This window comes from Brachionichthys hirsutus, chromosome 16, assembly GCF_040956055.1.
Source record: "Brachionichthys hirsutus isolate HB-005 chromosome 16, CSIRO-AGI_Bhir_v1, whole genome shotgun sequence".
NCBI classification, from domain to species: domain Eukaryota; kingdom Metazoa; phylum Chordata; class Actinopteri; order Lophiiformes; family Brachionichthyidae; genus Brachionichthys; species Brachionichthys hirsutus.
Genome location: NC_090912.1, coordinates 6,770,576 through 6,794,422, shown reverse-complemented (window position 1 = coordinate 6,794,422; position 23,847 = coordinate 6,770,576). Strand labels below are relative to the sequence as shown.

Here is a 23,847-nt window from a genome sequence, read left to right as displayed (position 1 = left end):
ACTATGTGCGTTTTATCTCCGTCACCATCAAGTACAATGCAGGGTACATGACTCATCTCAGCTAAACTGTCTTTTACACACACACACACCTACACACACACACAGGTGCATGAGCTGCAGTGATCTGCTTCAGAGCTTCAGGTGTCACAGTCGTAGTAATGTAATAAGTCTGGTTAGCTGGGGCCCATACAGAAGGCTGGCACCGCCGCACACAGAACCAAATTAGTTTAATAGATTGGAATATGGATAATGGACTCACAAACACAGCAACAAGTGAAATACACTCTTGAATATGGAAACAAGAACTGCCATACGCCTCAGTCTGTCGTCTCCCTTAAAGGGAATCTGGCTGATATGTGCAAAGCCTACACACAAAAACAGAGCAGCGAGTCAGACAAAAGACAAAGGTCACACAGCCAAGTCCAAGTCTGGTCCCTGAGGAAAGGTTGACAGCACACAAGCATCAGAACATCTCCCACTCCTGCGGCACGGCATGTTCTGAACTCATTTGTGTGAGTGAAGTCAAGGCTGAATTTGTTTAAGGACATTGTGATACACAAGTAACAACATTATTTTAGTCTTTAATCTCAAACAGGTCTTTGTTTTCATCTTTTTTGTGTCTCTTGTTTCATTTTCTCTTAGATGTGGAGCGAAAGAAAGACGAGAGATTTGGAGGGTGGGGGGGGGATAAAAAAACAGGAATGTAAATGCAACTACTAAATCTTATATTACGCTCTTGTATTAGCTATTAAACTATTATTGCACCAATATCCACTCACCGTATTGCACACACTTGTTGAACTTGTGGCCCTCAATAATTGCTTCTGTGCTTCATGTTCACATTGTTTTCTTTAAAAAATATTCCAAGGACTTATCTTTCAGTGCAGGGTGCGTGGTCGCCATGTGGTGGCTTCATGGCTGCATTAGCGAGCCAGTCACCGCATATTATGAAGAGTGTGTGTGTGTTTGTGGCACGTGTGAATCGCCTGTTGCGATGACCCAGTGAGTCTCTTGGTATTGTCTTTGAACGCAGCTTTGTTTTTTCTGGCACTCTGAGAACCTTCTGGTGTCTCTTCGTTGGCTTGCTGAGTGAGGCCCAGGCAGAAGTGTCAACTGTTCTAAATAAGATACCCAGAAGACTAATGAAAATACATATAATTCCAAACGGCTTTATTCTTTCCTTGCTGATCTGAGGCCAGCTTATCACACATGCTGATATGTGAGATCCACAAACATGACATTTAAAACAAATGCATTTTACACGACCAAAGAACTTACAAATGCTCCTGACAGTGTTTTTCCATCAAGCTTTACCTGAGCTGCATGAATCATAGTGCAGCTGAGTCGTAGTATGAATCATACACAAATCCCTGCAATGGATTCTTACTCTTCCAACTAAAGAGGGATGAACAAACACAACACTTAAATTAAGGTGATTCATCATAGCCTTTTGCTACCATGAAACACCAACAAATAAGTCCTGAATGATTACCAAACACCAACAAATTCATTTTTACAATAATAATTAATGTAGTACATGTCTTTAGAAATGCCTTGATTTTATAGGAGGTTTCTGAGATCAGTTTGGACAGAATTAAATCAGATAAATCAGCTGGCTAATTATAACACAGAGAGGAGAAAAAAAGGATATGGGAGGGGAAAGAATGCGAGAAAGATAAGAAAATTATGTAATTGAATAAAAGGGCAATGAAAGAGCACGTTCCTCCGCCCCGGCCACTCCCTTATGACTGATATGACAGACAATTAATCAGAATTTAAATGTCAAATTGAGCTATGATTACCTCCGCCGAGGAGAGGAGAGGGTATGTAATTGCTGTCTGTCTGTCTCTCCGTTAGCAAGATAACTCAAAACGTTCTGGAAGGATCTTGATGAAACTTTCAGAAAATATTGGGAATGTTAACAGGAATAGATTATTAAATTTCGGTGACGATCCAGAAGAGATCCTGAATTCTGGATCACTTTGAAATTTTCGTTAACATCGCAGTCAATGGAGATTCAAAATTTGTTCCTCAATATTTCGGTTGATTATTGATCAATGTTTATGTAATTTGACACAGTCATATATATATATACACGTCATACCGTAAATAAGACCTCAAACTCAACTGATGTACAGTATGTCTTTCTATTCATATTGGTTCCCTCTTTCACTCCACTATATAAGAAACCATTAATATTCACAAAACACAAAGTCCACATGTTCTTGCAAAATAAATACCAACTGACAGTCCAAACATTTACCTGAATAACTAGTACAGTAAAAAAGCACCCTCCACACGTCTGAGCTCCTCACCCTATCTCTGAGCGTACATATGGCGCTCAGGTTCAGCGCCGGACAGCTCCATAGGATATAGGATATGGAGCTGTCCGGTGCTGATCCTGAAAGTGCCTTCTTTTCCGCGGCATTGACTCGGGGAATGTTCTTTATCTTGCCCACTTCGGTTGGGTTTTTTGTTTGCGCATGTCCATGACAAGAAAAGGTGGTGGCTTTTTGGTTTTGCTTTGATTGTATTGATTATCTTTGTTCCTGCGTGATGATTGCATTTGAATGGAACTTTTCCACATTATTAGATGTGTTAATTTATTCCCATCACAAACTTTGCTTCATACTTATGATTTTTCTCATTTACAGTATGGCTTTATCTCTAACAATTTTCAAGTTACAACCTTTTCAAAAAGTGATATCAAAACTGAATACTTTATTGTAATTACTGTGGTGGCTAAATAGTTAAATAAAAAAATAAATAGTTATTTAACAGCACGTTAAGGAGTAGTTACAATTATTTTACATTAAATGACATTACATTTAGTTACATTTTTACTGTGTTACGGTTTGCATTTGGCCTTTGGAGGGCAAACATAATGCTAATGTGGCCCTTGGAGAAAATGAGTTTGACACCCCTGCTTTAGGGCATAACAAAACTATGACCTTCTATACTGTCGTCTCATTGCAGCAGCCCTGGTCATGAGCAGGCCGCAGTGCATCTGCGACTTTTCAAACTTCATTGCCCACACTTTTGTTTCACCTTCCCATGATGCTCTGCTGCTGACTAGAGGTTACACTGCACTCCTGTAACTTGCATTCTATTACAGTGATGTAATATTATTTATATCAGATTGAACTGCATTTTTCAACACATCAGTCTGTAACATTAATACTGCCGTTAGGATATCTACTATCTACTTGCACTGCAAAATCTACATCCAAGTTTTACAGTGGAAATAGATACAATTAAGGGGGGAGGGGGGGTTGATCAGCACGTTAGATCAGCATTGTAAATACAGCAGGAAATGTCAAGTTCCACATCAATAAACTGAGCGTAACCTTATTTTTCCCATGATGCAAAGGGAAACATAACAATTAAGTGGCGTTCTTTCTTCATTAGCATTTTCTACCTCCGGCATGAATAGTAAAGAAGCAGGGAGAACTGTTGGACAGTTCCTTCACCATTTTACAAATGCACCACGTTTCCTATCTCGTGTAAAGTGATTTTAAAGAGATACCACCACAAAGATAATTCAAAATCAGTGGTGCCTGTATCGAAGTTAGTTATATTAAGACTTACATTGAATGTCAAGTTGAGTTTGAGGTCTTATTTACAGTATGACGTTTCACTCTAGTCAGCTTTTGCGTGAGAAGCTGTTCAGTTGAAGACACTGGAGTTTTAAAAAAAAAATAGAAGACTTAATTTTGCATGTTTGTGTGTGTCACTGACATTCCAACATCAGAAAGCACACAATCTGAGAATGATCTCTCTTTTAATTTCACCAGTGGGACCTCAGAGACAATAAACACAGATCAAATTCCTTCCACTCGACCTTACATCCACCAAAAAAAGAAAACGGGTCCCCTGTGGTGCCTGTTGCTATGTTTGCTCTGAGCAGAGTAGGGAGGCTGGGAATGATGAGGAGACACCTCCAGCAAGAGGCTGGAAGTAGACCTCCTCTACTCTCCTCTCCTCTCCTCTCCTCTCAAAAGACAGTTCAAACTACCCACTTGACTAGGACATTCACATCAATGTCATTTTCTTGAGGCACACCAGGCAGGAGATGGAGATGTGGAATCCCTTATATGCCCCCTTGACAAGAGGGGAAAAAAGTGTTTATCTCTACCTTCCTTTGTAAGGCAGCATAATTCTTGCAGCTTATCTTTTCAGTGTTCAAACCTTCTATTCATGTCTGTTTAGGTGTAGGCTAGTAATAAGTAACAGCAGGGCATCTGTTTCCAATGGTAAGTGTGTGAACATGGTCAGGTAAGAAGGAAGCGAGGTGTGAGGATGACTAAAAGCTGCAGTATCTTATCAGATTACCCTCGAAGTGGACACACACACACACACACACTCACACACACTTACTGACACACAGCGCCACAGGAGCAGGAAGAATGAATGCATGCTTCAGAAACTTGCCACACACAATCACTAACCTTTGCCTCCCCCTCACTGTCCTTGCCTCCCTGCATCTTTGTCCATGCACAGAAATAATGAAAATATTACTCAGTGGCTGGAAAGGTCCCAGGTGTCCATCTTAGCCACACAGTCCCTGCTTGTCCTCCATTAAGGGGCTTTGAGGCACCTCGTATCTTCTCATCCTCGGCATTCTGACCTTGTCGACAAAACTGTGGCAGTATTGAGCTGACAGCCAGTATTGCTTCGGTTTGTTTATGTAATTTCTTTCATTTATTTAATGTTTAAAAAAAGTAGATTTACTTAAACATGAATCAATACTGAAAAATTACAGCAGTATATTATATTATTATTGATTTACATGCAGAGATCTTAAAGAGTACCAAAGAAAAAAATGATTCTCTTTGTGCTTTGTGCGCTTGAAATGTCAAATAGATAGAGGACACACACACACAATCACACACACACAAACGTGCACAGTTCTCAAAATCAACCTGAGTTCACACTGGGCTTGCTTTATGTGGGTCAAGACTGATGACTTAAACCATTCCAAAAATAGCAGTGGGTATAATCACTGTAGAATGCATTGAGCACAGCTGGAGTGAGTGGAACGCATCCAGTACAGGTGATCACTCCTGCTCTAAATACCCCTGGGAAGAGTGTGTAGACGGGCAAGCTCTGTAACCGATCCACTCGCCCCGAGTAGCCGTAAACACATAGGAAGCTTCCACTGCTGCAGACGGTTAAGGTAGATAAAAAATAATGAAGCTGTAATGTAGATCATCTGCTTTATGCTGATTGGAGTCTCCGTCAATCAGTGGGTCAAATATTATATAAGGAAGATTGTTGGACCTCAGTACGAAGCAATTTATCCAAAGTAAATAATAAAGCACCCGGAGAGCGCAAACCTCCTCCTAAAGACTCATCTTTATGTATATTTTTTTCATTAAGATCCATCCAGCAGTTTTTCTTCCCATAATCCTGCTAACAAAAAAAACACGCAAACAAACAGACAGACAACATCAAAAGCATAACCTCCTTGGCGAAGGTAAATATACCGACACTATTCTGGGATGAGAGAGTCACGAGGTAGCAGATGCAGAGCAGCATGGTGGAAAGTTGTCAGCATGTCTGTGGCGACTCTCCAGTCATTCAGGACATTTTGGTGTCATTTTTTGGTAACCACGCGGATGACATCACGGTGCTGCGACCGCTCCTGTCACTCTCTCCTGGTGTTTACACACATGCAGCACACACGACAGAAGGCGTGTATATTTTTAAAAGGACGCCATCACGCACATCTTTGTAGTATCTTCACCGATTGCTCCATCTAAGCCCCCTCTTACTGCTCTTCTGGCTTTATTTGTATGGAAAATAGATTAGGAGGGAAACAGCGTGTGTCATCTGATTACACGGAATTGTATCTCAGCAAGAAGACACTGGCAACTCCCTGACAATTAACTACCCACTCTGAGATGAGTGATGGAGCCAAGCCTGCAAAAAGGCCCTTTTTCTGAATGTCACCAGATGACATTATGTTATGCAAGCAAAACAAATTGACATGATCTGCTCAGACAGTCTATTAAAGATGAAAATATTGCTCCCGTGGCGATCGCTGCTGGGCTGGGGAAGAGGGGAAGAGTCTGACGTGATTTGGCTAAGACATGATCTCCTCCCTGATTTTGGGCTACAAGGTGAAATCGCTGAGTGCTGCTGGGTCGGGGTTTTATCGCTCCATTCATCATTTAATGTCACGCCGCCTTACATTAAAAGCTTATTTGGAAACAATGAGTGTCCTGGGGGGGGGGGGGGTCGTTGGCAGATATTTGCCGCCTTACAGGAGAAGTGCGGTGCAAATACTGTTGCTATAGTAACCATTGGACACAATTATCTTCATATCTGGCAGGAGTTTGTAGCGGCAACAGCCAAGATGAGGAAGAAGCTATAGAGAACTTATGCTGCTGACAATAATGACTTTGTAGGAGGCGACACGGGGCAGGTTTGGTGTGTGAGAAGGATTTCAGCGTATCAAGGTGCAAAATGTGTTGTGAAGGTGTGTGTGTGTGTGTGAGAGAGTGGCAGTATTTTGTATATTTGAACAAAGAAAATGTGAACAAAAAACACTGACATGAAAAAACCCAACAAATACGAATGCCCCGGGGACAGACGTCTCTCTCATAAGCACAACGTTGAAGTATTTACATTTATGTAGCAGGTACAGACCATAATGATTTGAGTTTACAACAAGGTTCACCATATTTTAGTGCTTTTCTGAACAACTATGTCAGATGCCACCACATCTAACGGAAACGAACCTGCTCGTGACACTGAATGTGTTATTTTATTACATTTTGCTGTCTGAGAGGACGAGGCCATTTTGGGAAAAGGCATTAAGTGACACTGAGTGGAGCGGCCTTTCACTGTCCACACTACTGCGTGAGGCTGAGTGGAATCTGTGGGATATTGGAGTGGGGAAATTGCACTCTATTAGCCCCACCTGGAAACCTCATGTTTGTGCTAATGTTAAACGAAGACACAAACACACACACAGATGAGGGGGTCAAATCATCACTTATGCAATGGATACAACTCCCTTCATCAAGGAGCATGTAGTAAATGCTGCTTAACTCTATCTCTGTGGTCATCAGAAATATTTCTACCCAACAAAACAGCATCCAATGAGTTTGCACTCCAGTAAAGGCAGTCGGAGTTCTTCTTTGCCTTATCACTGACTCAATACTAGACTGTACACCATCGCTTGTCCTCGCTGTTTCCCACCATGCTCATCCCAGTCCTCTCTCCTCCCCCGCATCACCGCCTTACAGCGAGTGAGTTCTAAATGAGAGTTCTTTGTCTCGCGCCCAGACTGTTGCATTCCCCTCACGATGACGCAAGGGATCACTTTGCGTCTTTACCAGCATGAATTGGAATACGGCTCAAAACGGCTTTTTTGCACACGGGCTATTACGGTTGCGCAACTCAATCTGACAAAGCAACCAATTCAGACAGAGAAAGCAAAATGTATTTCTTGGCACTCAAATGGAAAATAGATCTACCGGTAATTCGAATTTATTTTAGACTACATGTACTACAAATCATGTGTGCGGTTAAAAGATGAAAAAAGAACTTCTGACGAACAAAAGAGCCAAAAAGCGCTTTTAGCATAATAGCGAGATAGAAATGGCCCACTTTGTCACTGCAGTGGTGTTAAGTGAAGAGTTCAGAGAAAGCAAAGTAAGTCTCAGAATGCAATAGTAAAAAAGGGGACACAGAGAAGTGGAGCAAAGACAAGAGGAGGCAAAATTACACATAATTATCCAGAACAGCTAAGCTTCCACTCATGGTGTAATTAATGCTGTTCAGCTGGGAGATGGTTTAAAATCCCTGAAAGAATGTTCCAACTATTTCTCCATATTCAACAACATGAAATACTCAGGGACCCCCACTGAAGGAAGACAGAAAGAAGTTATTTCTGTTGTCTATTAATTGCATATCTGAGAGAAAGTTCCATTTTCAGAATCAAAATAAATAACTCAAAATTATTCAAAGACTTTTCTGAAGTGCATGGCAGATGTGTACATGCAGTTATTATGCCAGAAAAACCCTTACGTGAGGGGGAAACAATCCCACAAGATGAGTCTAAATTCATCCTGTAAACATGAAAATTAACTCATGAAGAAATGATAAAATAACAAAGGGGATCACCCTAGTAAAAGAGGTCACAACAGGAAGTAACAAGTGTATTTTTTTGAATCGAAAGAAGATTTATTTAGATTTATTTGAATATAAAGAACATATTTTCATACGCGATGTCAAGTGTAATAGCTTCCAAGACATCCGAAACAAAAGTACAAGTAAAACTGACTGCAGTGTGCGATTGATGTCAGTCGGTTTAAATAAAATCTAGTTGGATATTCCAGAAGCCAGAAAGTTTTAGAATTTGTTGTGAAAACCATCAGCTGCTGCTATCACTGCATGAACATCAAAATATGTGACAGGTATCATCTGGTGTCACTATTGCATTTAACATGCAAACTACACTTCAGATAGGTTCAGGTATATAACTGAGTATCATTTATTTTCAGTCAGCATTATTGTCAGTAATGCAATAGAGAGCACAGCTCATGAAAAACGTCCGTTTGGCCTTTAACATACAGATGGCAATACAATAAACAATGTTTTTTTTACGTTCTCAAACTCACAATGATGCCGTTTGCAGCAAATGATGCAGCATAAATAGTCAAGAACACCTAAATATAAAGCTGGAGATCAATAAAAATCACTAATGGAACATCAAGGCTTACATCTGTTTGATTAATTGAACAAAAGGAGCATTTACTTAATTGAAGCATAAACATAAATGAGGCCTGCTTAACATGCAGGAGCAGGAGGACCCTTTAGATCTCCACTGGAGAGGAGCAGCGCGTGTCTCAGCCTGCCGTTGAGCAAGATATTTATTGTGTGACACACTCCTGAGGAGCTGAAAGCTCTGGTTCACATATTCCAGCACCCCCACACTTCTGCTCATTCATTAGTTAATGAGGTCCACTTACTCTGAGCAGAGTAAATGATTGGCTCAACACCTACGCTGCCATTAGGGTCCAACGATGGTCTCATCGGAGGCATGTGTCAGCGCTCGTCATGCTGGCCGGCACAAGCACGATTCTGCCCACGGGGGGGGGTAACAAATGTCCCAAAGAGTTGAGATGCAGCCTACACTCAACGCCCTCATGTGTGTGCATGACAAAGATCTCATCATCGTCATTTTATCGCCAGTGGATGTCACCATGGAAGACAGTAGGAGAATGCAAGGCTGCATAGAATACGGAGATCTCTTCTGAATTTATTTTAGGTAAAATAATAAATATTGATAAGGATCAGTAAATGAAGTACTCTCTCCACGAGAGAGAGTGAGAGATCTTCAGATGGCTATGCCTCAGAAGAGGAAGCCTCACTTCCCAGCTTCCCGACTAATACAAAGGACCATCAAGTTGATTCCTCGAGGGATGGACGTATCGGCTCTCGTCAAATTAAAGACAATGAGGTCTCTCTGCACCCACAAAACGCAATCAACACTCAAAAAGTCGAACTTCCCCAGCAAGAGAGTGAACAAATCTTTCCTCCCGCACCTACAAGATACAATCTTGAGTCCAGAAATGGTTAATGACACTGACACAAAATTAACCTTTGCTTACAGAATGTTTCCTGAGAATAAAACTTAAAATCTGCAGTCTTTATTGTAAGTCTCTTAATCTATACATATGTTGAATTATCACGAGACAATGGTTTGAGTTCAGCTGTTGTGACTAAGGCTTGAATAACAGGCAAATGACAGACTATTCCTTTCGTGAGACGTGTTCCACTATTGATTTGCGTTCATCTTAAATCTCTATAGGTGGTGTTGGACTTCCATCCCCTGGTGAAACAAAGTTGTCATTGTTCTATCGAGGGCAAATAAATAAAATAAAAAATATAATTTACCTTGGCATTGAAATCCTTGTTTCCCAAATCCCCTGTAAAAGGAAAAAACCTGTTAGGTGTTACAAGAGGATGAAAAAAAAAGCAATTTCAATCTCCAAACTGAAAGTATAGTTGCATTAAAGTCCTTACCATTGATCAATACAAAGAGAAATCTGCACATTGCAGATCTAAGTGCATCAATTGCATTATGTAAAAGAAGCTGCAAGCTGGATCAAGCCTAAGGTTCTAATGAACAAAAACTTGATAAAGACAATACAGTCCTGCTGATTAACTGATAAATATCTCTGCTTTATTAGTGCTTGGAACGCTTTTCTTTTTTTAAACTTACCATATGAAGTCCGTGCAATGGCTGCAAAATGTAGGTTGCTTGAAAAACCTCGCAGTAAATTTGTGGTTTTTCACTTCATGCACGTTTTTCTGCCGCAAAGCACCTTTGCGGGCGAATCGGTTCCCAACCCCGGCTGAATCATTATAATTTAAAAGCTGGTCAGCCATACTGGATAAAATAAAACAAACGACACGGATACTACTTTCCGTTGTCCGGAGCGATCTGAGATGCTGGTCTTCCTCCGAGCCTAGTGATGCTGCTGGGTACCAGCGTGCTCCTCAGCCTGGGTACAGCTGAGCGCTTCTTTTTCAAAGTGACGTCGATAAATTGTGCCTTCACGTGCTGTGGGAATATTTTCCTTTGACGTCAGCGAGCATTTAAAGATAGTTTATCAAATGTGGTGTAAATGGGGGGGGATTTGCATATTTACCTTGTTCTCTAGCTGCACTAGAAATTTTCAGTTGAGTATCGAGGATGAATATATTTCACTGTTTTAAATGAACCAAACAAACCTTTGAATTCATTCCTTGAATTGAAGGTGTTTAGCGCCATCTAGTGGCTGCGCATTACGTGCTAAACTGCGCTTAAAAAAACGCAAGAAAATTAGTTCTACATTCCCGACTCAAGTTCTATTTTGTGAAAAACAGTGGATTAAAAGCAGATATGAAAATAAATGTTTCATATATTGACTCGACATCTTAAAATAGACGTCAACGTCAGATGCCGTTTCTATGATGACGCGCCGCGTGTCTGCGGAAAACGGAAGCAGCGTCGTCGAGGACGCGGAAGTTTTTAATTGTTTTGAGCGGCGGGGTTTATAGTCTGTAAGAAGCATCACGGACAATTAGCAGTGCAATTAACTGGACGCTAACTATTACTAATCGTAGATCACCATGAGTTTAGCCGTGGACTCATGCGACCGGCTGGACATCGAGTTTGACCATTTTCTGCTGGACATGAAGCCATATGTCCTGAAACACCCCAGCAAGACAGGTGAGGTGTAATTATATATACACTTTATTACAGGCTCTAGACCCAATATTAAAAAACATACAACACGAAAACACACCAAAACATCAATTAAATTAATTAATTAATTCTGTATTCATTCATAATGTTATAGAACAGGCGTCACCTAATTTGCATGCCTTTTGGTGGTGGGAGGAAGCCGGGGAACCCACAGAGAACACAAGCAGAACATTCCTAAGTTGGATTCGAACCTTTGACCTTCTCGCTGTGACACCGTGCTAACTTAAGATGTGTAATTAGCTGTATCATAATTTTTCCTCTGTCTTTTTAATCTCCTCCAGAGCGCCAGCGCTGCGCCGCGTGGATAAAGAAGCTGTGCGATCCTGTCTCGTGTGGCTCCGGCCCGACGGGTCGGAAGAACCGCAACGTTTATGCCCGTCTTCTCCTCGTCATGCTTAAGAGAGGCATGCTGGAGATGCCTTTCACCAACAAACCAGAGCCCGGCCCCCTCAGGACGCTCCCTACCTACATGGCAAGATGACTGCTTTATAAAGTCATAAATGTTGCTTTGTTGCCGTGTAGTAACACAAATCTACTGGTTTCTTTGTCTTCATTTATAATATATTCACAAATACTTTAACCTAAGAACCAGCAACACACTCAAAGTTTAGAACATAACGAATGATCAGATTAACTTGTCTTTTTTCTGTGCAGTCCATCTACTTTGACGAGCCCATGCCGGGTCAGTCTGGAGAGCGCAGCAATGCCGGCTTGCCTGACTGGGTCACAGGAGAGCTGTGTGGCTATACCGACGACGGTCTGCTGAAGGACAGGAAACCTTCCACACCTGTTGCTCTACATCATCGGTACTGTCACACATTTATTACAAAAAATAATGCATTCAGTTTGAGTCAATTGTGTTGAATGCATTTCCATAAATTGTATATACTCATCCAATGAGACTGGATTCTTGATAGGTTGATCCAAATGCGATAAGTGTGTTTCTATGACATTCTCATGCAGCCTTGGAGGATGAGCGTCAATCAAATCAATCTACTGTCAGAAATAGCAGAAATTTGAAGAGCTCAGTTTGTGCATGACTGAGCAGCGCTATTAGAACCACATGAAACATGCAGTAAGCTAAAACGGCTTCAATAAAAATAACAGACTAGTGAAAAATAAGAGATTAACTGAATATGCGCGTACCAATAATGCGATTGCTTAATCCAGCCCTTGACCCACTGCTCCCAGTGTCTTCATTTTGCCTTTCATTGTCTCATTCTATCGTTATTTTGCTAAAAATAAATGCTAATCACTAAAAGAGAATAGATGGAGAGATAGAAGGCATCCATCATCCCTTGAAAAGCGCACAGTTATCGCGATTGCAAAGAAAGTCCCTGGGAACTCCTCTTTGTAAAAGTATCCCATTTTCCATTGTCTTATAGCTAATTTAATGTGGTGGTGTGTTTTTCCACAAATGTAGTTTAGTTGAAAACTGAATTTGCCTCTTATTCCAGCTTGTGATTGAACCTCCCTGATTAACCAACTGATTAACAAATCTTTGGGTCAGATGCACATTAGATATTTATCAAAGCATTCTGTTTGATGTTTCTTTTAATCAGACTGGAAACACTGAACTTGACTGCAAAGATGGATAAGCAGCGCTTTCATGACTGAAGGCTAATCGTATTTGCTCAGCAACATTATGTGAAAAGCCAAAGACATTGCCAAGTTCTTGCATCATTCTGCATGAGCAGTTCCTTCTGATTTTTCAAAGAGATGCACTTCAAAAAGCACGAGAGGACTACCCTCTTGCGTTCTCTGTCCAGCTTTCTTTTAATCTTCTCTTTACATCGTCCTGCTTGTTCAACCCGAGGTCTTCCCAACAGAGAGGTGAGAGAAACAGAAAATAAGCATCAGTAGCTCATTGTCTGGTTCTCACCTACATACCTGAAACAGCAGTACATTTGAACGCTGTACATATATTTGGATTTAGAAATTCGTATTTTGATCAAAACGACTTCTTGCAACATGTTAGTACATGTCATGCACAGACATACGCCCATGTGTGAACTGTTTTCACATCCGACTTTAGGCAGTTTGGGCACTCAGGGTTAGTTATGACGAGTAACAAGTAAAATCAATCAAAGCTGAGTGCTGTGATGGTAACTAATAATAAAAGGAGAACTTCATAACAACTGAAGTGCAAGTCTGCTATTTGATTATTAGAAGATGATCATGATGACCTTTCTTAAAAGGTGTATAATTGTAATGTATATTTATAGTGAAATAATTTTAAAACATTCAAAAATGGAAAATACAAAATGCAAACCAAACAATTACCGGTATGTGTTGTTTTGCAGGGGTTGTTAGCATGCTAATTTAGCATACCCACTGTTTGTAAGGCCTTGTCTGTGTGCATAAGGGAGATGGTGTCTAAGCTACAGCATAATTAGCTGTAGCTAAAACTACAAGTGACTCAAAACAGCATGTTCTGAGGTTGTTTGATGGGAGCAGACCACTGAGCAACGTAACGTCTGATGGGGCTAAGACCACGGCAAAAGCTCAGATCACAGACTAACGCCCTGATGGAGAAAATTAGCCTGGTCAAGAGGCCTTTTATGTGTCTTTCTCATTTAGATAAGATTAAATGGCCCCCTGCGTTTGATGTAGCAATGTTTGATCTCTGTCTCACTTGCCATTAGTCAGGTGACCGATTTAGTCCACAATTCCCTGTACGAATTCCTCCATGCGTTCCACTAAAACTATATAGGCTATTCCTCATTTGGTCACAAGATGGAGCTACTGTTTTGTCTATTATGCATATCAGGGAAAGAACTTGTGGGAAAGCAAGTGCAGTCAACAAAGGTCAAGAGATCAGCTTTAGTGATTAGCCTACATGTCACCTTATTTTCACAGGAAACATAAAGACATAGGAGATAAAGTGTTGACATTTTAACAGTAATCAGCACGACTGTTGTCAGGTTTTCTGTTCCAGTTTGAGTTTGACTTTATCTTTTTGGATGTGGCTTCCTTCCAATTTTGCCTCTTTATCATGTCCTATTATTTTCTCTTTCTCTGATTTATGCCCTCCATCTGTGTGCTTTTCAACTCATAAAAAAAATCAACTCCCACCCCTCTTCCCATCCCATCCCCTCTCTGTCTTCTGTTTTTTTTTTCTGAATAAGTGCAACAGTAACAGAATGTCTGGTGTAAACGCCTCACGTCCATCATACACAACAAAGCATGTGCATGACAGACGTGAGCGTTTCCAGTGATCGTCTTCTGTTGTGGTGGTGGGGGTGTATGGGAACAGAATTGTGTTTTTGTCCCAGGTTAGGGTGCCTGATAGTGAGACCCAGGCCCAAAGGCTCTGCACCTGGAGGTTAGGCTGGGGCATAGGTGCCAGGCTGCTTTAATCAACCAAGCCGCAGCTTCTGAGGCTCGACATAGTGTTCTCATTTTCTTTTCTGTGTGTGTGTGTGTGTGGGGGGGGGGGGGGGGGTTGCTTTGGCATTTGATCTCTGGGCCTCAGACTTCAGACACATCTGATTCAATTATCCTCATCCACCTGTTGACTCAAAGGCCCAAGATTGAGGAGCTTGGCCCCCTTATCCCAGCTTCATGGCAGCGTGGGTGTGTGCGTGTGGTGTGTGTGTGTGTGTGTGTTGAGTGAGGTAGAGAGGGTGCAGTATTTAATTTTAATAAATAAAGTTTATTAAAATATATTTTCTCCCTGTAGTTATAAATGGACATTTCTTCTTCTGCGCTCCTCTACACAGGATGTACCTCAGTTGCTGGGTTCGTTGCTTTGCCTTTGTAGCTGCTGTTAAAGCAGTGCATCAGCAGCACATGCTGAATCACCAAGATCATTTCTGGAAGTAATGCTGATGCCTCTTCATTGCCTAAAGTGTGCAGGTATAGAATCCATTACCGGTAATCAATATGTTTGGTTCCCTATGCCAACTATTTTGGTCAAACAATAATCCCTTTGTTAATAAAAATAAATAAATAAATATATATATATCATTCTTTCTGCTTTTATCAGCGTCTTGGGGTTTTGCCACTTTTCTTCCTCATTTATAATATAAATAAATCTGCGGATTTTGGACTATTGGTGGATCTAAATAAGCAATTTGAAGACACTGCATAGGGCTCTGAGAAATTCTGATGAAAATGTATACGCATTTTATAGACTAAATAGTTAAATGTAAAGAAGAATTCACTGATATGTACAGTTACATCCTATCTATCCTATTTAATGTCCATCATTATTCCCAGAATCAAATGTTCTACAATGCTATAAATATTCTATTAATGCTATTCACCAAAAATCACATTTGCATGACCGCAAGAAGTTAAAAGGTGACATGAAAACAGTATACTTTTACAGAAGGTACATCAAACCAGAGTTTCAGTGAACACACAGACATTGTTTAAGTCAAAAATATTCATATCAATATCAGCAGCAACAACTTTTATTACGTTGCCGTACTTATATATCTTAAAGGCAACAAACTAGACCAGCGGAGAACAAGAATTTAGAAAGTTACAGCCAACTGTCCATTATTGTGAAATAGTTAATACCTATAAACTGGGCTAATATTTACTCTGTAAACAGAGTTGCAAGAAGCCTGAATATTGAGTTGCCATTGTGTGTGTCTTTCCTTCGTTTGAAGATTGGAAGTGAGAGATACAGTTCACGAAGGTGGCTTTGCCTCCACAGATATGCCTCCTTTTCATTATTCAGAAGATAACGCCGCCTCTGACAAACGAGGTTCACGTTTCACAATACCAGGAATGCTTAAACCTCACTTTGGAGGAAAGGAACGCCCATGGGCTTCAAGGCTAAGAACGGAAAACTGACTTTTATTAGGAAGATGTTTTTTCCTCTCTCTTTAATTCAAGTCTTACATTTCCCCATCTCCTGTGGCATCTTCATTTAATTAGAAAAAGAGAGCTATTAGTACCCACAAGTACCTTTTATTCAATTAAATAGTGAGCTAGAGTGTTTGTGAGTGTCGGCAGTTTCCCCGTCCAGCCCCTCGTTCAAGCCTCGACTGGCATAATGAAAGAAATCATTGACTGTTGTCGCGTGGATAAAACAAACCGATCTATGGCAGATATGTGTATCATCCAGCTGTGATGAAATACAGGCCACAACACGTGCAACCGAGGCCAGATGTGGATCTGTGTCTGAAGTGGACTCCCTGTGGAACACCACATGGACAGATTCCGGAGATACGCACACTGCAGGTAACGCCGAGTTCATTTTTCATTCTGATTCTCTCTCTCTTTCACTTCCAGGAGGAGGCTATACAAGGAAAGGACCGCATCTCGACCCGCGTCCTCCAGTCCAAGCAAACAGTCCCCCCGACGTGATGCCAGGACGGTTAGTATTCCACATCAGCCGCCATGTCGCCGGACGTCCTCAATGCACTCGTCTGGAAATAAGTACTGATTTCAGATTAATAGATCACTGCAAGATAAGCGTGATGACGCGTGGAAATAAAGGCAAGTCGTCTTCTGACCGTTCTACCGGTAGCCTCAGTGTTGTTGCGTTCTTCAATGTGAACAAGTTTGGAATTTTAGGAACTAAGTTCTCCATGGAGTCAGGCGAATTCCCTGAATTCATGAGTATATGATTTAAAAGAGAGGGCGACCTAGCGGTCAGGTCAGTACGTAGAAGCGACACTCGCTGCTTTGTTCAGCGTGACTTTAGAAAGGAAGTAACCAGGTGGCCTCTTGGAAAAAGCCTCAGCGAACTGCTGAGAGGCTCGTGGGTTTGACGTCTCACCAATCGTAGTGAGAAGCTGATTGAGGACGATGCTTTATGGCCTTTCGTGCTATCTTGTCACGCCGCCGTCCTGAACATACTAACTACAAACATTCTAAACATCCTACATGTGTTCTTCATACCAAACCTGGTGTGCAATTCAGTAGCACAACTTCCGTCCAGGGGCCCGGTCCATTTGAGGCCTCTCACACGTTATCACTGTTGAATGCAATCTTTTGAGTTCCTGCTAGCGACACAGAGACTTGTGACGCACCGCTTTTGAACAGCCAAGCGACCCGCATACTCTGCATTCCGAGATATCGAAGTGAAACGTTTGCTCTGTTTGTTCGAGGGCGAGGCTCTGCGACCTTAATGCCTTTTTAATCAGGAGTGGCATTTAATCCCGAGATATTCTATTCAGCGATCTCTCTGTCAGTGCAGTTCCGCCGAGGTCCACCCAAGGTCCACACTCCAGCAGATCCTAATCAAGTCCAACAACATCTCTCCTTTCCCTATCGCTCCTTTAACTTTATTTGATATTTCCCAATTCTCAACCTTGCTGCCCAACCTCAGCTTGAGTAAACTGATCTTGTATCAACAGAACCCCGTGAAGCACTTAAATTATACTGAATGAAATGAATCCGGAGGTGCCCCTCGTAACAAAAGAGCAGGAGTGACGGCCGGTGTGGCTCCATATGCCCCTCTTTTGTAGAATTTACGGTGTGATGGGAATAATTTGGAGCTGCCAAACATCTGGAGCGCTCTGTGCGAGAGGAAGGAGGGTGAAGGAGTGCAGGGTGGAGAGATGGAGATAACGAGGGAGTGGAGTGCTGTTGGAGGGGGGACGCGTGTGGGCGTGCTGCGTGTCTGTAAGCTTTTAAAGAACACTTTTGTTTTTGCCAAGGGAAGAGTCATCCCGTGTCAAAATGAGAGCCTCCGTCGCTGTCGGCGGTTTGCTTCCGCAGGCCAAACTGCCAATCAAAGAAATCATTTCAATTCCCTCCTCTAATTTAGAAAACCAGTCCTTGTTAATTTCAAATGTCTTTCGTGAAGTTGACGCACGCTTTGTCTCCTCGTTTATTTTCTTTTCGTCCTCAGGTGGATGGGGGGCTGAAGTCGGAGGTGTCTGCCGATGACAGTGACCTGGAGGCTTGTCTCAACAGCTGGAACCTGGGGGTGAGTCCGGGGGCAAGCCTCGAGCTTCTAGGTGCTGCGTGCGGCTGTCAACAAGCTGCTGCTCGTCTTCAGCGACAATCAATGCCAGAGCTCACGAGAACGGCTAATTCAAACGTGCGTTAATGCCGAGTTAGCAGCGCTGCTTGAACGCTGCTGAATAAAGACCGCTTCAACCTTTTCACCCCTTGTCCTCGTGAGACTACTTCCTTCAGTTGAGCCACTGCAGACTTGTGTAAACCGAGCATTTGAAGATGTGTACACGTGTCTTATCTTCTCTGTCTCGAGTGCACCAGGCCAGGTTTGATGAGGACGCAGCCCTCATGTCTTTTATTTCATTGTTTACTCCCTGTTTCCCTACCTGCATGACCCCCCCCGCCAAGTCTGCTTCTCTTTCGCTTGCTCATTGCCCATGTGCTTTCACCTTTACATCTCACCTAGTAAAGTGCAGCCACTCTATCTGTGTTTTTGTCTTCTCATTCTCCGGCCAGCTCTACTTTCACTCTGGCACTTTCTCCCAGTCTGTCCATCTATCTTTCCCAGACTCCCTCCCTTCCCATTTTCTTTTTCTTTCGATACAAGGGGTAATCTGAGTCATCTTTCTGCAGACGTGAAGCCATGTACTGATTTGCTCTGCACTCCTCTGTGCTGAGAGGATGATTACCCCCCCCCCCCCCCCCCCCAAGCCTGCATCTTTTAAATCAACAGATTTGAACAAGCACACTTTTAACATTTTCAGAAGTTTCATAGATGCACTTTTTTCAAGCTCCTTGGAAATTTCAGCACAGTCAAGTGTGACTCTTATCGAGAACATCTTTACCGTTGCTTTCGATGTTCCAAAGCTGCATGCAGTGATTGTTCTTTCTACATCTGACGTCGTACAGCCATCGCAGTCAGCATGTTGGCGACACTGGACAGCGGATCACTCCAGTCCAGACTTGCAGAAAGGCTTCTCTGAGTAAACTCTGTTTAATCTTTCAGTTGGTCTGTAGCTTCTGTGCTCATTAAACACGGTTAGGTGGAGCATACGGTGACCTGCCTGTCAGGAAAGCCAAAAAACGCAGGTACACGTGTCCACAGAGTCCAAATTTAGTCTAGCGATGTGCCAGTTTGACTCCGCAGCATTTAGTCTACGTGTCTTCTCTGTGCTGTGAACCAATCAAATCTAAACACTGGCTGGGGATAGGAAGACAATCCTCCTTGTTTTCAGCCTCGGACCTGCTTTAAAGAGTTATTGATTGATTCACCGCACGTTTTAAACAGAGAGTTTTATTTCCTAGCGAGTGCCAGATTGAAGTAGCCGTTCATCACACAGGGCGCAGCCATTGATGCTGCTGTGCACTGACTAAGCTGAGTGATCCTTTTGTGCACGTGTATTTCTTTGTATGCACGGCAGCCTACTGGGTTGAAGCCAGATGCCTCCTTTAGTTTGGAGGCTTACAACTAACAAAACATCTGACCTGGTTTTACCTCCATCACGCAGACTTATTCGGTGAGCCGAGCTTCTTCTATGTATTTCATCTCCTTTGGCGTGAAGCAACAGATGAGTGCCATTTTATCCTCATTTAGTGGCTGTAACTATTTTGGTCCCCAGCTGTTCCGTACCGTTCTCCCGTCTCAGATTCATTCTAGGTTAGCTTCATGTTTATTCTGCCTCCTCTCTTAAGCAAATCCTCTCTTTTAGCCTCTGAATTAATTCCACACGACCTTACTCAGGCATCTCTTCCTTCTTGTTTTGCGTCCTTTGTGTTGAAGAGATGAGCAACCAATGGGTTTGCTGGGTGTTACTGCTGTCATCTCCAAAGTCACTTGTGCTGCTTTGAGCTGTTGTGATCTTGCCACTAGTTGGCAGCCCCTACAGACAGCCTCAGTGCAAGAAACAGAATCGTATCATAGATCAAATCATGGAAGGGAACCCGCAGTTTGTCAAGCGTTTGTGCTCCGGATAGTTTGGTGCATTGATGCAATGCTGCAGAGACCATAGAACATTGTTAACGACAAACGCAGGGCCAAGGTTGGATCCTATGTTAAGGCTTTGTTAGGAGTGAAAGAAAGCAGTTGTGAAGTTTCTCCCGTTCCTCTCTTTCAGGTTGAAGACCCCAGGTATTTGCGAGAGAAACCCATTCATTCGTCTCCAGTAAGTTTTCACGTGGCCCCTTTGGGTTTACTGGTAGTTAAATAGATATGATAGGAGTGTTGCCCCTTTCGCCTCAGCAACCTGACTAGCTCCTCTTTACTGTGGTAGATTTTCAAGACAAGCTGTGGGAGGAACACCAGCTTGACTGACGACCAGGACCCACATCATGTACAGAACATGGAGGTAGGCACCACAGTGGTCAAGCCACAACAGTACCTGTTATTTGTGTCGGTACCCGTTTCATCCTACAGGGTTATTTGGGCTGGCATTTTAAAATATCAACGTTAGCAGATGCTATTCTCACTCTCTCTGTCTCCTTCCATCTGACATTCACAAATGCTCTGCAGAGAGAGTGAAAGAAACAGGTGCTCTCTGGTGTTACATCTGTTCTGTTAAAGCACTGATTTTTGCATGACCTTTCCTATTTAATAAAGACCTACTTGTGACGTTTTAAGCTTGTAAGCTGTTATTGCTATTTGGTTCTGTTGTCGTCAATCATTTCAAAAAGGTTATGAAATAATGTGTCCCTCCACCCCTCCCCTCATCCCAAAAACTGGCCATGACTTATTTAAAGAACAGTCAGTAAGATCACAAGTTTACCAGAAAGCACAATTTATTTATGTATTTATTGATTCTTTTATAAAGAAAATGAATGTAAATAGGGGCAGCACGGTGGTGCAGTGGATAGCGCTGTTGCCCCACCTTTGTGCGCCTTCGTGTGCAGGGTTTGCATGTTCTCTCCAGGTTCTCCGGCTTTCACCCACCACCCAAGGATATGCAACATAGGTGAATTGGATAATCTAAAATTGTCCATAGAAAAACATTCACTCTCACAGTCATACCTATGTGTGAACCTGCAATAAACTGGCAACTTGTCCAGGGTGTCCGCAGCCCAATGTCAGCTGGGATATTGCTCCAGCGTAACCTGTGACCTGTGACCTGGCAGCCTAAGGTGAAATGGTTTCTAATTGTGTCATCTTCAAGAATATATATGAATGAATGTAGAGTATGTATGAAATACATGTTAATAATGCAGTGCCGGTTTATTGCCTTTTGGATCAATTCTTTATACTTTTATCTGGGTAACCTTTCGGTATTCAGAAATAGCTAATTTCTTTTTTTAATATATTTTTTAAACTATTTTTTTTTACGTTCATGTTTTGTCTCTTCACTTCCCTAAACTCTTATTTGCAGAAAGACATATCACACATTATTAATGATTGAACTGATAACACTGCTCTGTTTTCAAACCTTTTGATGGCTATGATACTAATTATCATAACATCTTTTGCCCACTATTCCATAACAACACTCTTGATATTGTGACAGCCCTCTTGCTGACCTGGCCTGCATAACAAAAGGCTGCTAAAAGGGGATTCACATGCTCAGATACAGGCACGCATTCTGTCACGTACGCTCATTCTCATGGCAGCCTACCTGTGGGCTAATGTTTAATGTTGCAACACCAGTATGAAAACATTAAAGTTACGTCCAATGCTGTTTGATCCTGCCTCAATCTGGCTGAGGATACGTGGAGCTGTGTGTGGTGGGAATATAAATTGATCACACCTCAGAAGATCTTTTAAACTCCACACCAACTTTACTTAGATAGTTAGAGGTTGCCTGTTTATGTGGTTCCTTGTTACTCTCTGCAAGGATGGAATCCACTTCAGTAGGCCTCCGATGTATCTTGTGAAGGTTACAATCATCAGCAGTGATCAGCATCATGAGGACATAGTCTGTCTTTGGATGGTCAAGAAAATGCCGAGTTTGGCTTCACCATAATAGCGAAATGAATCTTCGAACCTGGTCTGAGAGATTGTCCCGAGCAGCCAGAGCGTGGTGGATTTCTGTGTTGCTATCATCCAGTGACTCTTAGGAGCCTCTGACTGGGTATCGCAGATCTTTGTTTATGCTATAGGCATAATGATGCAAGCCCACCAATCTTGTGGATCCTCTGAGATGAAGCGTTTCTCAGCATGTGATTTTTTGGTAGTGAAAGCAAGCGGACTTGTTCTGTATCTCGGCTTTTAAGATGGAGCCTCAGGCGACTGCCTCCTGCAAAAGAGAAAAAGAGAGTTATTATACTTATAAAGTTATTAATTCAATCAGTGCATCCATCACTGATTGATGGATGAATGTTTTCATGTTAATGTATCAGTAATAATCTTTACTCATTGTGTTTGGAACTACAGTTCTCCAAAAGAGTGACTTTAAACCTGCCATATATGAATTTGAACGGAGTTCCAGCTTTTTTTTTTTTTTTACTGGATTCACTGCAGTAAAGTCACTTTCTTTATAGAATGTGGAAATTGAATCTAGCTGAGTCGATAGCAGAACACTGCATGCTCACAGTCATAGAGCACTCGTGTTTACTTAGAACGAAAAGACGCTCCAGGACATTGTGCGTCTCTGGCAAGGCGAGGGAGATGCACAAACGCAACCTTGCTTTGTGATGCCCAAGCAGTTAGCAGACGATTTTATGAATCATCCCCTGGAGAGAACAGGCCTTGACCCCGCGCCGACTTTAAGAGCAGAAAAAAGCGACTGTTTCCATCTTCCGCTTGCTGTTCCTCTCATTTCCCTCCACACGCCACTTCCTGCGTCTTGTGCTTTCAAGTGTGAAGTGTCAAAAAACATGGCATCTTACAGCACCCGCTTCAACTCTGAAGAAGAGAAGAGGGAGTAAAAAAGCTATGCCACCCAGCCAGGGTGATTTAAGGCATCTCAGATGCCTTAGGTGTACGACATTCCTCCTCCTCCTCCTTTCACTGATGCCTTTTATAAACAAGTTTCTAACGCCCCTGATCTAGTTTGACAAACTTTCTCCAAAGAGCATTTGAAAAGAGGATGAGAAAGTGACACCCCCACATGTGTTTTTTTTTAGGGCAACAGAATCAGGTCCTTTGCTCTTCTTCTTTTCGATCACTGCCACCTCTTTCTCTCTCTTTGTCGCCCTTGCTCTTTCCTCTCTTGCCTGACAGGTCTCCTGTGGTCGCTTCAATGGCACAAAAAGCGACGACAAATCACTAATAATGTCACAAAAGAATGAGACAAGTTTGTCACCCTGCTCCTGGGATGATCGACACGCCTGAGCAGACTCAACACGAGTAGTAACATCAGAGCAAAAGGCCAGTTAGACTGTCTGTTCTTCAAAGCTGCAAAGTGAAGCTGCGTATTTCAATGTTTCTATAATATTGTCCTCTGTTTTTTTCAGCTCTCTAATTAATTAATCTGTGTAATAAAAATGTTTAAATATACTGTTTTAATTGCTATAATTATCAAAAGAGTGTGACATAACATTTTCAAAGTTACATCAGTGTTTTCTATGCTCAAAATACCTACTCTGCTTCAATTTATTAGTACAGCCCACCATAATTTTAAATGGGTTAGGTCTCTCTTCAAAAGTCTAAAAGACTCCAACTCGCAACTGCCTTGTTATCACAAGGTAAACGTCATTCTTGTCTTTCCACTCTTCCAACAACCACCAGCTACGGTTTGTTTGAAGTAGATTTGAAATGCACAACTTCAGATAATAAATCTCGCAAAGAAAGT

General features: G+C 42.0%; 2 protein-coding genes across 2 annotated transcripts in view; one reads left to right on the top strand and one right to left on the bottom strand.

The window, feature by feature from the left end:
• Window positions 1-10,404, bottom strand: part of prkcab (protein kinase C, alpha, b) — a 56,923-nt gene extending 46,519 nt beyond the window's left edge. The window contains exons 1-2 of the mRNA XM_068750072.1: window positions 10,238-10,404; window positions 9,910-9,941 (exon numbers count right to left, since the gene is read on the bottom strand). Coding sequence (XP_068606173.1) covers window positions 9,910-9,941; window positions 10,238-10,404 — 199 coding nt within the window. The remainder of the gene's footprint in view (window positions 1-9,909; window positions 9,942-10,237) is intronic.
• A 726-nt stretch (window positions 10,405-11,130) lies between these two features.
• Window positions 11,131-23,847, top strand: part of cep112 (centrosomal protein 112) — a 75,436-nt gene continuing 62,719 nt past the window's right edge. Inside the window, exons 1-7 of the mRNA XM_068750058.1 lie at window positions 11,131-11,230; window positions 11,548-11,738; window positions 11,921-12,072; window positions 16,514-16,598; window positions 18,081-18,158; window positions 20,245-20,292; window positions 20,401-20,475. Coding sequence (XP_068606159.1) covers window positions 11,131-11,230; window positions 11,548-11,738; window positions 11,921-12,072; window positions 16,514-16,598; window positions 18,081-18,158; window positions 20,245-20,292; window positions 20,401-20,475 — 729 coding nt within the window. The remainder of the gene's footprint in view (window positions 11,231-11,547; window positions 11,739-11,920; window positions 12,073-16,513; window positions 16,599-18,080; window positions 18,159-20,244; window positions 20,293-20,400; window positions 20,476-23,847) is intronic.